At 38.0% G+C, this 20111-nt stretch overlaps 1 protein-coding gene across 10 annotated transcripts in view; it reads left to right on the forward strand.

Moving 5' to 3' along the window:
- LOC6045498 (protein unc-79 homolog) overlaps positions 1–20111 on the forward strand; it is a 279959-nt gene that overhangs the window by 197108 nt on the left and 62740 nt on the right. For 8 of the 10 annotated variants that reach the window (XM_038254239.1, XM_038254243.1, XM_038254237.1 and 5 more), the window contains 3 exons: positions 3803–3957; positions 4047–4268; positions 18768–18877. In XM_038254239.1, the coding sequence (XP_038110167.1) occupies positions 3803–3957; positions 4047–4268; positions 18768–18877 (487 nt within the window). The remainder of the gene's footprint in view (positions 1–3802; positions 3958–4046; positions 4269–18767; positions 18878–20111) is intronic. The other 2 variants (XM_038254242.1, XM_038254241.1) reach the window with 1 other exon arrangement.

Raw genomic sequence — 20111 nt, forward strand, 5'->3', positions numbered from 1 at the left:
TACAGCGAACTTCCGTGGCTGTGCCGCGCGGAAAGCCTACCTCAAGGAGCAGGCTAAGAAGAAAAAGAAGCTTCCAGCAACCCGGCCACCTCCAAGATTAAACCCAACCGTTCCTGTAGCTGGACAAGGCGCGTCAGATCGGATTACTCCGACGTTTCCTCCCGGCTGGGGAGGTTCCTACGCAAGCGTGACCGCGGCGAGCGGTGCAGTTCCGGAACAAGCAACCGTCTCCGGCGATGACCTATTTACTCTGCCAGAGTTTTTCGCCCTAGTGGGGGAAATGTTAACCCGTTTTCGTGCCTGCCGGAACAAGGCAGAACAGTTCATGGCTCTGGGAGAGCTCATGATCAAATACGTGTACAAGGGTAAGCTGCCTCGTGCAGCGCTGCTCTTCGACGTCAACAGACAAAATCATTTTGTGATCTAGCTTTAAGTTTTCCTCTAACTATCCCCCTTCTATAGCAAGTTCGTAGGTTTTTTTTTGTTGAACTTTTTCCTACTTGTAATTAGCCGTTAGAAAAACTAATTACCGTAATCTGGGGTGAATCGGGACTACAGTCTGAATAGGGACAGCAGTTTTTAGAGAACTTCAAGCTTTTAAATTTGGAAATGGATGAACACATTTTGTTGGCCTGAGTCTGTTCTAACCGAAACCAACCAGAAAAATCAAAATATTGTGCTCCAACATGGTTAAAACTGCTGTCCCAATTCGCCCCATGTGTCCCGATTGACCCCAGTTTACGGTATGTCGAAAGACAAATTTATCAACACATAGCTGAAAGGTCCTCCAAATCTCTATTAGGATTAATTGCAGAACAAATTGTGAATTAATTATTTACCTAATAAAAACTGAATTGAATTCAAATACATTCTAATCTGATGTGTCTAAGTGATAACAGTTCAATTGTTAGTAAATTAACATGTTGTTTCATGCATTGTTCCTCTTGCCCCAACGGGTTGCTCATCTTGCACCACAAGTTGAGTAGAACATACGGAAAATCAATTATTTTAACATAAATTTTTATGGTACAAAACAGGATTTTTTAGAAACCTGATTTTTAATTAATCCTTGAATATCATTGAATAAGACGATTTTCAAAAAATCGGACTGATTAATAAATGTTTTTAATGGGTTTTAACGAGCATTTCCTTAGCTTGTAACACTTGCCCCACTTTCCCCTACCTGTTTTTTTTTTTTGTAGTACAATCAATCAGGCCGAATGGTTTTTCTCCTAAGTTTGTATGCAGAATTAGGGCGGTTCGTTGCTGTTGCATAGAAGCAAAAATTGCATACAATATTTGAGAGTAGTGAACAGCACTAGTTTATCATACACACTTTGGAGAAAAGGTGACTGATTCTTCGGCTACGACAGCTTCGAAAGAGTAGACGTGTTTGTGACGTGCGCGTTGAAGGCAGTCATGCAATTTGAACGGAACCCGTTCTGCGTTCGTTCTCTTTCTTCAAAATGAACTGAACCCACAGCGCAGGAGCCATTGCTTTTCGTTCCAAAAACAGAACTTCACTTTTTCGTGCCGTTCTCTTCAAAGTTTGGAACCAAAAGGCAATTCACTTCTTATACTGCACCAATATGAAGCCAATATTGGAGTCGATACGGTATGCAAAAGGCAGAGATGCTGAGGGTACGAAAGGCAGAGATGCTGAGTATGTCAGTACAGGAGCAGGAATGAATGATTGACACCCTCGACCCACAGGACAAGCTGACGCTTGCGGCACGAAGGATGAGGAGCTCTACGGTTCTGTGGAACTGTGGAGAATCTTCTGCGAACTCAGCACCCAGTTTGAAGTGCAAGACTCGCACTGAGCAAGTCAGAGTTCTTGGCTTCTTGGTCTGCAAGTACGGTTCAAAGAAACTAACAGTTTATGAGCACCGGTCCTAACCTGGTCGCGCAGTACCTAAAAAGACCTAATAAAAATAAGATATGAAAAAAGTGCATGTGTTTCTGGCAAGCTTCCCATGCGCCAGTGCCAACGCACACCGCGGGTTTGGTTTTCTAGCTTCGGTACGAGCCTGAACCCATTTGTATGTTGGTATCTTGGTTCATCGTACCAGCGCACCACGACACTCTCGGCTCGCCCCATCGGTACGTGCCGTGGTACGCGCCGTGGTATTGAACCCGGTTTGTACCGCCAGCGCGTACCACGGCGCGTACCTTGGCTCGTACCGAGTGAAGCACCTTGCACAGAAAAAAAATGTGAATTTACTCGACACGGAAAAAATGAATCGAATGTAAACTCAGTTGATGTAAACTTGAGATTCGACGTAAACGGTTGAATCACACGTAAAATCATGTTTTTACGTATAGTTTGTTGCCAATTTACATCTAATTGCATTTAAATTTGAATGTTTAATGACGTGCAAAAATGTTACATAATAAATGATGTAACATAAGGAAATATTTTTTTGTATGTGGATCGTACGCTGGGTTCACATGCCATGGGTGAGTGCCAGACACAAAACCGACGCGGCGAGCCGAAAGTGTCGTGGTGCGCTGGTACGATGAACCAAAAAACCCTCGGCTCATGTGAGTCGGGTACGGGTGTAATCCGAACAAAGCAGGCGCAAAGCAAAACCGAGGTACAAGTGCACCGCGTGTACCGCACGGTGCAGGGAAGCTTGGTTTCTGGGGACCCCAAACTTCATGCTTCCCTTCGAGTTGAGCCTGTGCAGAAATTTTGTTGGTCTGTGTAATTAATCATAATGATTTGCTTTTACCAATCCTGTGGACCCCTGAAGTCCACAAATTCGGAACACTTTTTTTCTTACAGATGTAAACAAACTTTGAATCTCCCCAGGATTTTTCTTTACAAAATAATGACTTCACACATTGAAACCAATGAAATTCAAGATAAGTAATGTTTTATGAATGGTCTGATAACTTTTTTTGTGAAAATATCAGTTCCACAATTGTGAAATGCAAAATAACATCTCACAATTATGGAACAGGCAATTTGGAGGCAGTGTTTTGCTGCTCTGGATAAAATACAGTCAACCCCCGGTGGTTGGTCACTTTTTCGTTCGACACTTTTTTAGTTTGTACCCCGTTGGTTGGTCAAAGTCAAGTCAAACTAAAAAGTGACGAACTGTCCGTTTAAAAGGGGTGTCATACTAAAAAGTGACCCCGTTCGTTTGACAACAGTTGGTGACAAATCATCGGGGTTTGGGGGTGTAATCTTGAATGCAGTTTTTTGTTTAGACAGAACTACTTTTAATAATAATGAATTAGCAAAAGTATGTCCAAATAAATGTCCTAAAAATAGTAGGGTCGACAGTAAGATGCATTTGGCATGCTATAGACAAATTATCACAAAAGTGTTCCGAGTTTGAGTTTGACTGTGCTACTCCAAAACATTCCAGTGCTAATTTAGTACAGAGTCTACCGGGCCAACGCGGTTTCAACGGGCATCCTCTAGAGGTCCTAGGACAAGAGAGGTTTGAAGATGGCGTTAGAGCGATGGCGGTCGAGATTAGGGTTCCGAGACCTAGAAGCTTTTCTTCTGGTCTTTCCTGCGCTGCTTTCCACGACGACATCTAGTGGTGGCTAAAGGCAACAAAGCACTGCATGTCTCGGGAAGCTCTGAGAGATGTGCAAGTAGCTTTTCGTCGATAAACACGAAAATCGCTTGGCACTACATTTACACGAATACGCAACGAGTCACACCGATATCGAACACTACAAACACACTGCTTAAAATATTTAGATTATGATAGGATACAATTTCATGTCCTAAAAATGTTTGATCAGCTTCAAACAAGTTAATCAGCGAATTGATTTCTTACAGAGTGGCTTTGCATTCAACCTTCCCATGGCAATGTGAGAGTGCTACTCATTTGCCTGGTGGATCACAGTCTGTTGCTCATCAGTTTATCAGATGCGTGCTGCATCAATTGGCTCCAAATGGAATTTTTTATCAAATATTTCTTATCCAAGGCAATGGTAAGTCATACATTTTCAAATAAGATAACATTGATATAGAAAATTTATTAGTCAAAATCATATCTTAAATGTTGCCCACATTTTTTTAGAAACATCTCGCAAAAAACTATACAAAAGTGTTTCATTGAGCCTGGGTGATTTTACTGAATTGAATCCAACGAGTCCGGTGCAACTGTTGATCGAAACGTTAAACTCCAAGAAAACACTACCCCCGGATTTACTGCCGATTATACTGCGAAACATGTCCGAGTATCTACAGTGTGTTCAGATTGATAACATCAGCCCTAGCATCTGGTCCACAGCAGTACAGGGTAACAATCGTTCGTTTAAAACAAGCTTTGCTTACACGCAGAAAAATGTTTTGTAGAATCAGCCTGTACGAGGTTTGAATCAACATTTTTTTGTTGAATATAATCAACAAAAAAATTGCGTTGAAACAAACATTGATTTTCTCAATTCCACAAAAGTCTTTTGTTGTTTTGAAAAAACTGCTTTGACGTTTAGCGTTGATTCAACAAAAATCATGAAACGTTTTGTTGATTCAAATCTGCCTTATTTTTCTGCGTGTATGCACCCGTTAGGGTACTGGCCCTCGTCGTCAGCTCCAAAAAAGGAGTCAAGAAACAGCTTTACGAACAGCAAAACAAAGAAGAGGCAGCGATTTCTTAAGGCTTGCTTTGGCTTGCGTTGCTGCTCAATTGATTTTTTTTTCTTGACCGGTTTCTTACCAACTGATACATTGCTTTAGCCGGGATAACCTGCAGAGCGACATGGTTGGTTATGGTCGCTGCTTAGATTCCCTAAATTCACACTCAAACATTCTTCCAACCATCGAACCTTAATCAATATGAAGCATTGATTATTTTGTTTAGGCCTGAGGCGCCATTTTAATGACGTAGTACAGATCGGATTCGCTTATTGGATTGGAACGACTGACAGCTGTCAAAATTCTTGACCGGTTTCGAAGAGCGTATACCGCTTTACGTTGAGCACGACGCTGAGCATTAAAAATTTCAAGAGGTGGCAGTTTTTTAGTTTAATCACAGATTTAAAGCTAAAAATTTAATAAAGACGACAGGGTTCACATGATAGAACCGCCATTCGATCACCCAGCTGTAGACAGAAAGACAGCATATCAACTTTTTTAAATACCGAAAAGGGCAATTCCTCGGTCTGGGACAATTTTACCTATAGGTACTAAATCGCCGCAGCTTTTTGCATCGGGGATTCCGTGTCAAGAGCACAGTTACTTGAGAATTGATCTAGAATGTTTCCCAAACCCTTGAAGAAATTTGACACAACCCGCCAGTTCTTGTGTTTCTTCTATTTGGCAGGTCGCGTAAAGATCCTTCATCTTCTTTACAAATACTATGTCCCAAAAGTAAGGTCCCCCACTTCAGTAACCCACGACGGATTCCTCCTCATAATGTACTCTAAGCTCTCCTCTCGGCAGCACCGAACTGGCCTGCCGGTCCTTTGAGTGATCAATCGCTTCCTGCATAATCCCGTGCAACAGGCGCAAGATTTTCCACCAAAATCATTCCCGCAACGGGTCCGCACAGTCCCCGTATCCGCGCATAATCTGCGATAATATCATTGAAAATATCGAAATGTGATCGCCAGAAGCTCACTCAAAGCCAACGAAAGTCACCACTCCGGGAGACCTTTGGAACCGGATGTAAGTTAGGCGCTGCCCTAAAGGATAAGAGGGGATTTTCGATTAATTTATTCCAGAACGATTCTCAAGCCCTGGAGGAACTATTTCTCAACTTGCCGGTTCCGTCGATTTGTTGGTTAGGTTTGGCGGGTTTGGCAGAAACCAAAATAAAAAAAGTTGTGACATTTCTAGACGTCACACCGACGTTTTTTTTCAAGATGATTCATGTTAGGGTGGAAGAGCCTAAGTATACTAACATTATTTAAGTATACTTATTAATATACTTAGGTAAAGTTCTAAGAGTTTCCAGCCCCTTGCTTTTTAATCATATTCACGGTGCACATCAACCAGAGTTTTTGTACCAAGATTTTTGTTACAGACAGTTTAGTATTTTCAAAACTACGGGAACTATCGATATATTTTTTTATTCATCCCCTAGAGTACAATCTACGAAATAATTTACAACATAGTTTGTCTATTTTTACAATCAGATTTTTGCAGGATTGGGCCCGTAAATTTGTCAATTTTGGAATAAGAAGACAACAACTTCCTTGGTTGCTGTGCACCCTTAAAGCATAATTCAGATACCAAATTGTTAAAATTTTTAATTATAATTAATTTTTAGATTTTTTAGTATATGCAGATTTTTGTGATTTTTGGGATCGAAAAATCTGTAAAGTATAGATTTATCTGTATATCTGGCATGACTGCCCAATTAACCGCGAAGCACTAAATAGCGGCATTAAATCAGCATTATATTGGCATTTAATACCAGCAAATAATGCTTCAAAACATTTAATCAGCACTTTTCCCTTGAGAAATATTTCAAGTGGCGCAAAGTGATGCTGTTTAAGTACTTCAACGAAAGCTCGAACAAAAATAAACTGCTTTATCGACGTCAAGGCTGGGGAAAAAAAAGAACAGCTGCTCCCCACACTTCGTGGAGGCTTTGTTTTTTTCTTTCTCCTGTTTTTTTTTTTTTTTTTTTTTTTTTTTAATTTATATTTATTCAAATTTCTTTTCCATGTACATTCATTCAGTTAAAATATTATTGAGTGTCCAATCACAAACGATGACTTTTCACCTCAATTTTAAATACTAGCAACTTTCATTTATTCATGAAATATTGTAGCTTTCGCTATTCAGTGATTTCAAATGTAGGAGGTCCTACATGTACAAAGGGAAAAGGGATACCTTAAAACTAACTTATAAACTATATAAAGAGCGGATCAATGCAGCTGAAGACTGCAATGATTTTTGTCGAAATGCATCAATTATCTTATTGGACATAACATCCAAAGTGTCAACTTTGGCTAATTGATGAAGTTCACTGGTGCTGAACCAGGGAGGAAGTTTCAGAATCATTTTCAGAATTTTGTTCTGAATCCTCTGAAGTTTTTTCTTCCTGGTTAAGCAACAGCTTGTCCAGATCGGCACAGCATAAAGCATGGCAGGTCTGAAAATTTGTTTATAAATTAACAGTTTATTCTTGAGACAAAGTCTAGAATTCCTGTTTATAAGTGGATACAAACATTTAATATATTTGTTACATTTAACCTGGATACTTTCAATGTGATCCTTGTAAGTAAGGTTTTTGTCAAAACCAAGTCCAAGATATTTCACTTGATCCTCCCACTTTAAATTTACCTCATTCATCTTTATAATGTGATGACTTTTGGTTTAAGAAAATCAGCCCTTGGTTTGTGAGGGAAAATAATAAGTTGAGTTTTGCAGCATTTGGAGTAATTTTCCATTCTTTCAAATAAGAATTGAAAATATCCAAGCTTTTGTAATCTTCTTGTGATGACACGAAGGCTTCTGCCTTTGGCGGAGATGCTTGTGTCATCAGCAAAAAGTGATTTCTGACATCCTGGGGGCAAATCAGGCAAGTCAGAAGTAAAAATATTGTATAAAATTGGACCCAAAATGCTTCCTTGAGGGACGCCAGCACGTACAGGTAGTTGATCAGATTTGCTATTCTGATAACATACCTGCAGAGTACGATCCGTCAAATAATTTTGAATAATTTTCACGATATAAATCGGAAAATTAAACCTTTTCAATTTCGCAATCAAACCTTTATGCCAAACACTGTCAAATGCTTTTTCTATGTCTAGAAGAGCAGCGCCAGTAGAATAGCCCTCAGATTTGTTGCTTCGAATTAAATTTGAAACTCTCAACAACTGATGAGTAGTTGAATGCCCAAGGCGAAATCCAAACTGCTCATCAGCGAAAATTGAATTTTCATTAATGTGTGTCATCATTCTATTAAGAATTATTCTTTCAAATAATTTACTAATAGATGAAAGCAAACTAATGGGCCGATAGCTTGAGGCTTCAGCAGGATTTTTATCCGGTTTCAAAATCGGAATTACTTTGGCATTTTTCCAACTACTGGGAAAATATGCCAAATCAAAACATTTGTTGAAAATTTTGACCAAGCAACTTAAAGTTGCTTCTGGTAATTTTTAATTAAAATGTAAAAATGCCATCCTCACCAGGGGCTTTCATATTTTTAAATTTTTTGATAATAGATTTTATTTCATTCAGATCCGTATTAAAAACTTCATCTGATGAAAATTCTTGTTCAACAATATTCTGAAATTCTATTGAAATTTGATTTTCAATAGGACTCAAAACATTTAAGTTGAAATTATGAGCACTCTCAAACTGCTGAGCAAGTTTTTGAGCTTTTCCCCATTAGTTAATAGAATATTATCACCATCTTTTAAAGAAGGGATGGGTTTTGAGGTTTCTTAAGAACCTTTGAAAGTTTCCAAAAGGTTTGGAATAAGGTTTAATTTGTTCGACATCTCTTGCGAACTTTTCATTTCGCAGGAGAGTGAATCTGTGGTCAATAACCTTTTGCAAATCTTTTGAATTCGCTTCAGTGCAGGATCACGAGAACGTTGATACTGTCTTCGGCGAACATTTTCAGACGAATCAGAAGCTGAAGATCGTCATCAATAATGGGAGAATCAAATTTGACTTGGACTTTAGGAATAGCAATATTCCTAGCATCCAAAATTGCATTAGTTAAAGATTCCAAGGCTGAATCAATATCAGCTTTGGTTTCTAAAACAAAATCATGATTTAAATTATTCTCAATATGATGCTGATACCTGTCCCAATTAGCTTTGTGGTAATTAAACACAGAACTATTGGGTCTGGTAACTGCTTCATGAGAAATGAAAAAGTTACTGGAAGATGATCAGAATCAAAATCAGCATGAGTCACTAAAGGACCACAATACTGACTTTGATTTGTCAACACCAAATCAATTGTTGATGGATTTCTAACAGAAGAAAAGCAAGTTGGCCCATTCGGGTATAAAACCGAATAAAGACCAGAAGTGCAATCTCTGAACAGAATTTTACCATTGGAATTTACTTTTGAATTATTCCAAGATTGGTGTTTGGCATTAAAATCACCGATGATCAAAAATCGAGATCTATGCCGAGTAAGTTTATTCAAATCCCCTTTGAAATAATTTTTATTTTCCCCAGTGCATTGGAATGGCAAATATGCAGCTGCAATCATAATTTTCCCAAATGAAGTTTCAAGTTCAATGCCCAAACTTTCAATAACTTTTAACTTAAAGTCACGTAAAGTGCTATAAGTCATACTACGGTGGATAACTATTGCAACTCCACCGCCATTTCGATTCATTCGGTTATTAGTTATAACTTTATAATCTGGATCACTTTTCAAATAAGTGCCAGTTTTTAAAAATGTTTCGGTTATAACAGCAACATGCACGTTATGAACTCGTAAAAGTTGAAAAATTCATTTTCTTTCGCTTTTAAAGAGCGAGCATTAAAATTCATAATATTGATGGAATTACTTAGATCCATGATTAAACTTCAGGGTAAGAACAACATCATTCGCAAATTTTAATCCAATCTGGATAGCTTCCATCATGGATGTAGCATTACTCATTGTTTGAATCAAACCAAACAGTGAGTTTTGCAAAAAAGTCATTTTTTCAAACGTAACATCGCCGAGATCAGAAGATCCCAAAGCGTTGCCAGCAGAAAAATTTTCAAATGAGATTTGAGGTACCTGCCCAATTTCAAAAAGATTGGTAGAGGATTTAAAATTCGTGGATGAACCCGAAACGACGTTAGCATAAGAAATGCCATTGTTGTTACCTAACTTTTCCACGGTAGGGGTATTTCTAGAATTGTTCGAGTGAGACAGCACGAACGTTTGATTTAAAGATGCAGGTACAACCTGACTTTGAGAAAATTTCGGTTTGGATTTCGGCTGATGCTTAGCACGAGAATCCAAAACCTTTTTCTGATGGGGCAATCCCAGAAATTTGATTTGTGATTTCCACCACAATTTGCACATTTAAATTGGGTGACTTCTTTCACGGGACAATTGTCCTTGTCGTGAGAAGAATCCCCGCAAACCATGCATTTTGGAACCATGGCGCAATGATCAGTACCGTGACCGAATGCCTGGCAACGCCGGCACTGGGTCAGATTCTGGCCATTACCGCCATGTTTCTTAAAATGCTCCCACTTTACCCGTACATGGAACAAAAACTGAACTTTGTCCAAAAGTTTCAAATTGTTGATTTCATTTCTGTTGAAATGAATCAGATAAAATTGTGAAGTCAAACCAAAGCGAGAAATATTCCCGTTTGATTTTTTCTTCATTGGTATTACTTGGGATGGGGCAAAGCCAAGCAACACCTTAAGTTCGTTTTTGATCTCATCCACCGACAAGTCGTTGGAGAGACCTTTCAAGACCGCCTTGAATGGCCGAGCATTCTTGGTCTCATACGTGTAGAAATTGTGTTTGTGGTTTTTCAAATAACCAACAAAAGATTGGTGATCTTGTAAAGATTCCGTCAACAAGCGACATTCTCCTCTTCGACCAAGCTGGAACGAAACCTTCAAATTGCAAGTTTCCTTGCAATTCTTCAGTTGCGTTCGAAAGCTGGCCAAATCGGAGACGGAAGTCACTACAATTGGCGGAGCCTTTACTCGTTTCTCGACGGCAGAAGGCTCAGTACGAGGAGAAGGTTCCTTGTCATCAGTTTCGGATAAAACACCGAAACTGTTTGTCAATGGAATTGGAGGATTGACCTCACATTCAGAATCAGAATCAGACCTCAGAAGAGGCTGTTTTCTTTTTCTGTTTCCGTTAGCCGGTTTAACGTTCAAACGCTTCACCGACGTAACGACCAAATCTTCAGAAGATTTGCGTTTACCTTTGTTTTGACGCATTTTGCAAGCAAAGTTCTCTTAAAAAGATGGCTTCGTTTGTAAAATACAACAAAATTTCAGGCGGGGTTAGTCTTGAAAAGACTGTTTAGAATTTTGGAAAATAACTCAGGTAGTCTTTAAAATGACTGTGAATTTTGTTTTGAAATAACTCTGAGCTTAGGTAGTAAAAAATACCGCAGCTCTAGTGTCCGTTCACCACGAAGGTTCGCAAGACGATTCTTTCTCCTGTTGCGTTTCATGTGTGAGTGTGATACTTTGATGTTATTCTTGCATTTTTCTCGTCGATCTCCAGGATGCGCGCCAGCCAACTGATGTATTCTGAAATGAGTGTTTGTTTTGAAAGTTTTAATCGATGTGGTTGATGCATCGAACATTAAGGAAGGTTTTCTTTATGCTGTTTAGGGATTCTGGTTCATATTTACTACACAGTAAAAAATTTCTGTGTAAAATCGCATGCAAAAGCATGCACATCACCTTTGTGAGCAAAAGCATGTAATATTGTATGAGAAAACGTGTACACAAAAAGCATGTACAAAAGAAAAATAAATAAATTTTGCACACCCCAAAAATAACATCAATCTGGTAAGAGTCATATCCAGATAACAAAGTCCGCGCCTCAACCATCTCAGCTATCTCGCCGCTATTAGTTTAACCTGATCAACACCGATGTAGCTGTACGTTCCCCATACATCGTATACAGTTAATTCAATATACGACGTATGGGGAACCTACTGGTACATCGGCGTTAAACACAACATTTATAAGACGACGAGATAGCCGAAACGGTTGGGGCGCGGACTTTGTAATCTGGATATGACTCTCGCCAGATTAATGTTATTTTTGTGGTGTGCAAAATTTATTTATTTTTCTTTTGTACATGCTTTTTGTGTACACGTTTTCTCATACAATATTACATGCTTTTGCTCACAAAGGTGATGTGCATGCTTTTGCATGCGATTTTACCATTGGATTTTTTGCTGTGTACTTCAAAACATTCCAGTGCTGATTTAGTACTGAATTAATACTTCAATTAAGTGCTTGTGGTTACTTGAGTGGTTGCGAGTGGTCTCCCAAGTAACCACAAGCACTAAATTGAAGTATTAATTCAGTACTAAATCAGCACTCGAATGTTTTGAAGTAGTAAAAAAGCTTTGCGAATGCCTCAAAGTACCAAAACTTTGCATCATTACAACTGGCATTAAATCACCATTTACGACCTTGAAAATGTGCTTCAAAGCATTTGATTTTTATCAACAAAGTAACCCATCGATACGGGAAACATTTCAGCCAGACATGTCTTATTGACTTTGATCCTTCTCCCGTCATACACTTCTAATAAGCGTGCGGGCTAAGGCGCAGTTCCCTCAGTGTGTATATGTTATAATTTTGCGTGAACTGGGTTCAATTCCCGCCGATTGAAGTGTTTTTTTGTTTTTTTTTTTTTGTGGAAAACTGCAGCCTGTAATTAAGCCAAATTTTTCAAAACATATGTCCAAAGGACAAAGGACATTATCAAAAGTTCTCTGGTAAATTTAGTTACTTTTCTTACAAGCAATAAGCTGCTTTCCGGAAGTCTGATACACTTTGTGAAATTTTGCCAACCGTGGACCAAGCACTCCTCGGAAAAAAACAGTTCCCGTTAGCCGTTAGCCAGTACTTGTCCCTAATAACCTCAAGCTTTCCGTAATTGATTGCACTGCTCTTACTGGCTGGCCGCAATTTGCTGTGTGACTCGTAAATAATTTCCGTCCAACGAAATGACAACGGGTTTTTCTCATGAACCAGAAACTCGAAACAGCATAAAGAAAACCTTCCTTAATGTTCGATGCATCAACCACATCGATTAAAAGTTTCAAAACAAACACTCATTTCAGAATACATCAGTTGGCTGGCGCGCATCCTGGAGATCGACGAGAAAAATGCAAGAATAACATCAAAGTGTCACACTCACACATGACACGCAACAGGAGAAAAAAAAACAAAGGAGGCCCACCACCAAGTGTGTGGAGCAGCTAGCTGTCCTTTTTTTCCCCCAGCGATGACGTCGATAAAGCAGTTGTTTTGCACGAGCTTTCGGTGAGGCATTAAATTGGCATCACTGTGCGCCACTTGAAATATTTCTCAAGAGAAAAGTGCTGATTTAATGTTTTGAAGCATTATTTGCTGGTATTAAATGCCAATATAACGCTGATTTAATGCCGCTATTTAGTGCCTCGCGGTTACTTGGGCTGTTTCAGTTCTCTTAAAAAAATAGAACACCCAAGTAACCGCGAGGCACTTAATGGTGGCATTAAATCAGCATTATATTGGCATTTAATACCAGCAAATAATGCTTCAAAACATTAAATCAGCACTTTTCCCTTGAGAAATATTTCAAGTGGCGCACAGTGATGCCGATTTAATGCCTCACCGAAAGCTCGAACAAAAAAAACTGCTTTATCGACGTCAAGGCTTGGGGAAAAAAAAGGACAGCTAGCTGCTCCACACACTTGGTGGTGGGCCTCTTTGTTTTTTTTCTCCTGTTGCGTTTCATGTGTGAGTGTGACACTTTGATGTTATTCTTGCATTTTTCTCGTCGATCACCAGGATGCGCGCCAGCCAACTGATGTATTCTGAAATGAGTGTTTGTTTTGAAACTTTTAATCGATGTGGTTGATGCATCGAACATTAAGGAAGACTTTCTTTCTGCTGTTTCGAGTTTCTGGTTCATGAGAAAAACCCGTTATCATTTTGTTGGACGAACATTATTGACGAGTCACTCAGCAAATTGCAGCCATCCAGTCAAGTACAGTACAATCAATTACGGAAGGCTTGGGGTTAAAAGGGACAAGTAATGGCTAACGGCTAACCTTAACTGTTTTTCCGAGGAGTGCTTGGTCCACGGTTGGCAAAATTTCACAAAGTGTATCAGATTTCCGGAAAGCAGCTTTTTGCTTGCGAGGAAAGTCATTAAATTTACCAGAGAACTTTTGATAATGACCTTTTTGCTATGGGCATATGTTTTGAAAAATTTGGCTTAATTGCAGGCTGCAGTTTTCCACAAAAAAAAAAATAAACAAAAAAAACACTTCAGTCAGCGGGAATTGAACCCAGTTCACGCAAAAATAAAACTGTTGCACACAGGGGGAACTGCGCCTTAGCCCGCACGCTTATAGGAACAGTATAACGGGAGAAGGATAAAAGTCAATAAGAGCGTGACTGGCTGAAATCACGGGTATGAATCTTCAAGCAAATTCAATATGGCGACTTGTATCAGAAAAAAGTGAGGCATTTTCGCTAGTTCTCACTGTTCTGTGTTCTGCGTGCACTTCCGCAAACATCGACCACACACATACTAACACAAAGCGCCACCAAGAGGCAAAGGTGATTAGGGACCATCCATAAACCACGTGGACACTTTTGGGGGTGCGGCGATTGTCCACGATCCATACAAAAAGTTTTTTTTTGTATGGGCAATTGTCCACTAGGGGGGGGGGGGGGGGTAACAGATTCCCAAAAAAGTGTCCACGTGGTTTATGGATGGTCCCTTATGAATATTTTTGGCACTTTCATTAAAAATATGCGGTTTTGCAAAAACAAATAACAAAACCCACTTTTGACAGTAGTTGGACTGTCAAACTTGTAATTCGTTGCTGATTTGGTCGAAAATTTGTTAAAAATAATATGTTTTTTTTTGCAGCACCCCTTTTGGACGGACATTTCTGTTATCACCTTCTGGTTCCTTGGATTGACCATGGATAATTTCACTGTGTAATAAACAGGGCAGCTACCACCACGTGGCGCCACTGTTTCGAATGAGAAAATGATACAGGTTTTTCAGACGAGTTTCAATCCCGTGCTGAAATGTTTCCCGTCGTTTTCAAGGTCGTAAATGGTGATTTAATGCCAGTTGTAATGCTGCAAAGTTTTGGTACTTTGAGGCATTCGCAAAGCTTATTTACTACTTCAAAGCATTCGAGTGCTGATTTAGTACTGAATAAATACTTCAATTTAGTCACGGGATTGAAACTCGTCTGAAAAACTTGTATCATTTTCTCATTCGAAACAGTGGCGCCACGTGGTGGTAGCTGCCCTGTTTATTACACTGTGAAATTATGCATGGCCAATCCAAGGAACCAGAAGGTGACAACAGAAATGTCCGTCCAAAAGGGGTGCTGCAAAAAAACTTATTATTTTTAACAAATTTTCGAACAAATCAGCAACGAATTACAAGTATGACAGTTAAACTACACTAAAATGTTGGTGTTGTTATTTGTTTTTGCAAAACCGCATATTTTTAACGAAAGTGCCAAAAATATTCTTAATCACCTTTTGCCTCTTGGTGGCGCTTTGTGTAAGTATGTGTGTGGTCGATGTTTGCGGACGTGCACGCAGAACACAGAACAGTGAGAAATAGCGAAAATGCCTCACTTCCTTCTGCTACAAGTCGCCATATTGAAATTGCTTGAAGATTCATACCCGTGATTTAGTGCTTGTGGTTACTTGGGCAGCTAGAACAAAGCCGAGCTGCGTTGAAGACAGGACTGAAGGAATACAGTCATGTGAGCAGTTTCTGTTTTCTTTAATGGTTTTGTTATGGGCGAGCTGTTATTTCTACCACTTGAATCCTCATTGTAGACTTTAATAAATGGTAACGATTAGGGTAGGGTAGTCATCAATGAGACACTTTTGGTTTTCAACTTTCAACGATTTTTCAAATTTTTTCATCAGCATGTTTTAGTGAGCTTTTTTGTTGCATTTTCTTTCTTTTAATGTGTTCTGACATTGACCAAAATATAAAAACCGATCCGACATCTACAACCAGAGTCTCATTGTAGACGCACTTGGCGGGAACAATAAGACAGGTGGGGAACAATGAGACACTCTACAAAAATCAATACTTTTCTAGTAAAACGTCATGTTTTTGTATTGTTCCATTGCGGGTGACTTGCCTTGAACATTTTAGAGCAATTTTGCCAACATGAAACTCTAATTAACAAAAGTTATACTAAAAAGCATTTAAACTTTGTAAAATCCATACATTTATACAAAATAAGTTTGTACACAGCAAATTTTGGGTTGCCATTTCAGTAAAATAAATAACTGAATACGATTCAGTAACCATCACATTTGCTGAAATTCGGTAATAACAAAAACATTACTGAGAAATCAGTAACTGCATATCTGTCAAACTGAAATGTCATTTCTGACTTATTGTTTGGATGCTGCCGAGAGAAAATCTTTCAAATGTGTTGTTTTTTTTTTAATTTTTTATTGTGATTTTTAGAAACAAAGGTAAGAAAAATGTTAATAGCAAATGCCTCTATCTAGCTAACCACCTGTTTTTTAGGTTTGGGCGATTGATGAAATTATTGAGTTAATAACAGTATGTTTAATGACAAGCAAAATAATATTTTGATGACTGAAATATCAGCAATGATTGGTGAATCTTCAGCAAATGATCTGTCAAACTGCCACAAGAAAATTACTGAATTTTCAGCAAAATAATTTGACGTTTCTATTGCTGAAATTTCAGTTGCTTTGACAACCATTTTACTGAAATTTCAGTAAATCATCTGTCAAAGTGACAAATATCAGTTAGGGGAGATGGGGGTAAGACGGCCACCCTAAGGTAAAACCTAATTTCAAATCAAAATAAACCATTATTTTCAACCCCAACTTAGTACAGATCCTAGTTGGAAATTACCTAACTTTTGTCTTTAAAATAAACTTTTCTTTACTTTTTATTGATTTAAAAAAAATGTGCTTTTTCGATCCTTCCTCCTCTTGCGGGGGTAAGACGGCCACCGTATTTTGCAACTTAGATAACTATGATAAAAATTCATAAAAATCTAATGTTTGTATCTGATACTGTTAAGGACATTATCACCATGACTGCGAAATGAAAAGCTTTTAGTAATATGCTCCAAAATGTTTTTAAAACAGTTTATATTCAAAGAACTTTTTTCAAATGATAAATATTACGACACACTGGTGATTACGGCATTTTTTCTTAATTATCAAAATTTTGTTTACAAACCACTATTTAATTTTGCAAAAAGTGGCTCAAAGTAACTTATTTAGCCTAAGGTACAATATCATTAGATATTTGGGTAACTTTTATCATGTTTAGTAGTAAAACAAGCGCATGGCCGTCTGACCCCCACCTCCCCTAACTGAGAATTCAGTGAAATCTAAATTACTGAATCGTTTACTGAAATTTCAGTAGATGAAAATTCAGTAAAACTTTACTGAATTTCAGCAAAAAAAATGGTGTGTATTTTTGGTTAAATGAAGTAAAAAATCTATAATTATGCCAAAAATCCCTTTTAATTCATGTTTTGAAAGATTTCCATAGATTTTGACTTTTCTCACATTTCTTTTCGGGAGGACTATCCCCTCGTTCTTTAACTTTGGGTGTACGACTTGTGAGAACCATTTTATCATTGTTCTCATTGATGACTACTCTACCCTACTGATCGATGGTTGGAAGGAAATTATAGCTTATCTTACTAAAAAGAGCTGTTATGTTTAGTTATTGGATACCATAGGCTACTTATTTAGATAAATGATTTATGTTCCAAAGATTTAGCATGCTTACTATGGTGTTACAATATGACACCCTGAGCCTAAATCTCTGAAATAGACAGGATGCACGTCTGTATTGATACTGATTTTCAATAACTCACGAACAGTCCAGACTCGATTATCCGACGGCCTCGGAAAATTTCACTTCGAATAATCGAATCACGAAAAAAAAAAACATTTTTTTCGTTGTCTTATTTTTGATTGCTTAAAGGCTAGTACGCTGATCGGAAGGAAAGGGGTCAAGAAACAGCTTTACGAACAGCAGAACAAAGGAGAAGGAGTGATTTCTTGGGGCTTTTCTTCACCCTCTCTAGCTTGCTTACTCTGCCACTGTTGCTCATTTGAAATTTTTCTTGACCGATTCCTTCCGAAGTGCGTATACCGCTTAAAGCCTGATCTACGTCGGGAAACTCCTACGACCCTACGCTGCGCCGCGATGACAGAAGTGAAAAAAAAATCGTTCTAAAAACGCAAACTTTCCTGCGAGTATCTGCAATCAGCTGCGTTGGATGCTGTGATTCCCCGTTTGGAATTGTCAATGCAAAATCCTGCGAAAATTTTCATATATTTCAAAATTTAGAACCAAACTTGCGCTTGCATCTGCTATCCTGCGAGTTTCCTCTTGTAGACCAGGCTTAAAGGCTCCGCCAATAGAGCACCGCAGCCGCAGTCGAGCAGTTTTTGACAGTTCGCTCCATAAGAAATACATTGTAGAAAAAAGCAAAAACTGCTCGAATGGAAGTGCTCCATTGTGACTAAAGTTCTAAAGTGGTTTAGAGTTTTTAAATCCAAGATGGCGGCCAATATGGCGGTGACGGAATATTTTATTGTTTAATAGTCGAACTCGAATTTAATGTTATTTAATTTGTGCAATTATTTTTTCGAATATTGACCGTTTCTTTCAAACGTACACGCCGCACGGCATTTCAGAATGTGCCATAAACATTGTTGCCAGCTATTTTCTACACTTTTAGTGCAATAAAAAACATACCTGGCAGCTATGGCAAGCGATTCGAAGAAGAAGATAAACAAAAACAAAACGCGTAGTATGGGATTTGACAGCGCGCATTTGCCGAATGTGCGGCGCGTCGTTTCGAGGCTATGCCGCGTGTTTTTTCGGGAATACGCGCTAAAAAACTAGAAACGACCGAAAACGAAAAAAAAAATTGTTTGTGATTTGATTTTCCGAAGTTCCATACAAACCTTCGAATAATCGAACTTCGGATAATCGAAATTTCGGATAATCGAATCAGGACTGTACAAACAAATTGAAGCCTATATTTAAGATTTGGGCTTAGTTCAAACGGTTCAGACAAAACAAATATTTTGTAACACTTTTATAATTACAGGTATTGATACATTGTTTCGGCGAATCTTGTTCATGATTTCAAGTTTGGACGAAGCAGATAATTTGTTACAAATTATGACGTCTATATTAAAAGTGCCACAACTTTCTAAGGTATTTTTCTCAATAACACTTTGATAACACCAGGGCTGTGGAGTCGGAGTCGGTGGAGTCGGGTCTTTTTGATGACCTGGAGTCGGCGTCGTCAAAACTCAAACAGCTGGAGTCGGAGTCGGCTAACTTTTATTAGCTGGAGTCGGAGTCGGAGCCGAAAATTTCTGATAACCCAGAGTCGGAGTCGGAGTTATCTAAAATTCAACATTTTTTATTGTGCAGTATTTTTTATAATGCGTGTTAATTCACAACACTTCTTATATTATTAATAGATTTTTAAGTCGCATGACGGTTTTTGCCAGTTTTTCATTTTTTGTAAGAGATGTATCAGATGTCATTATGTTTTTAAAGCACTTTTATAGTGATTGGAATGCTCTAATTGTATTATTTCACTATGATCACTAAATGATAACCTGTTATTCCTCTCTAATCCTAGTATGTAGTATCATAACTTGATATTAAACAATATTGTTTTTTTAGTCAGAAATATTCAATTGAGTTCAATTTTTGACTGCTTCATTTTATGTACCCTTTCAATTCAAATCTGACCAATTTTAATCCAGTTCTTTCTGAAAAAAGTCATCCTTAACCCCGATTTCGATATGTTTTATGTAAGTAATTTTTCAGGGAAAAGGTTACGAGGTACATAAAAAGATTAAAAAAAATATTTTTAGATTGGAAAAATCACTGTCAGTATAACTCTTTAATCAAATAATCAACAATTATAACAATCTATTACTTGGAACTCAATATGCGTATTTTGTTTAGGCTGGTACAAATATTTTTAAAAGTTTTTGTCACCCCCCCCCTTCAAAATTGGCCCGAAAAATCAGGGGGCAAAAAAAATATTTTTACAATAAGCTTCAAAATTTCAATGAAAATTCAAGTGCAACCAGCTGAAATCAAATTAAAATACATTCTCCTGCGTTTAAAATCATTTTTAGCATGTTTGGGTTTATTAAAAAATCTTAAGATTTTTTGAAAATTATTGATGCAAAATCTTTTTTTTCGATACAATTTTTGTTTTTGTCAGATCTTAGATTTTTTGAAAACTAATGATTGCAAAACAACTGAACTAGTGTAAAATGCATTTTAAAACACTTTTTTCATTTAAATGTAAAGACTTTGGCTTGTTATTTGAATTTTTATATTTTTTTTTATTTTTTTGCCCCCCCCCCCCCCTTGACCTAGGCCAGGGCCGAGGGACAAAAACTTTTTTAAATATTTGCATCGG

This window comes from Culex quinquefasciatus, chromosome 2 (assembly GCF_015732765.1).
Source record: "Culex quinquefasciatus strain JHB chromosome 2, VPISU_Cqui_1.0_pri_paternal, whole genome shotgun sequence".
Taxonomy (NCBI): domain Eukaryota; kingdom Metazoa; phylum Arthropoda; class Insecta; order Diptera; family Culicidae; genus Culex; species Culex quinquefasciatus.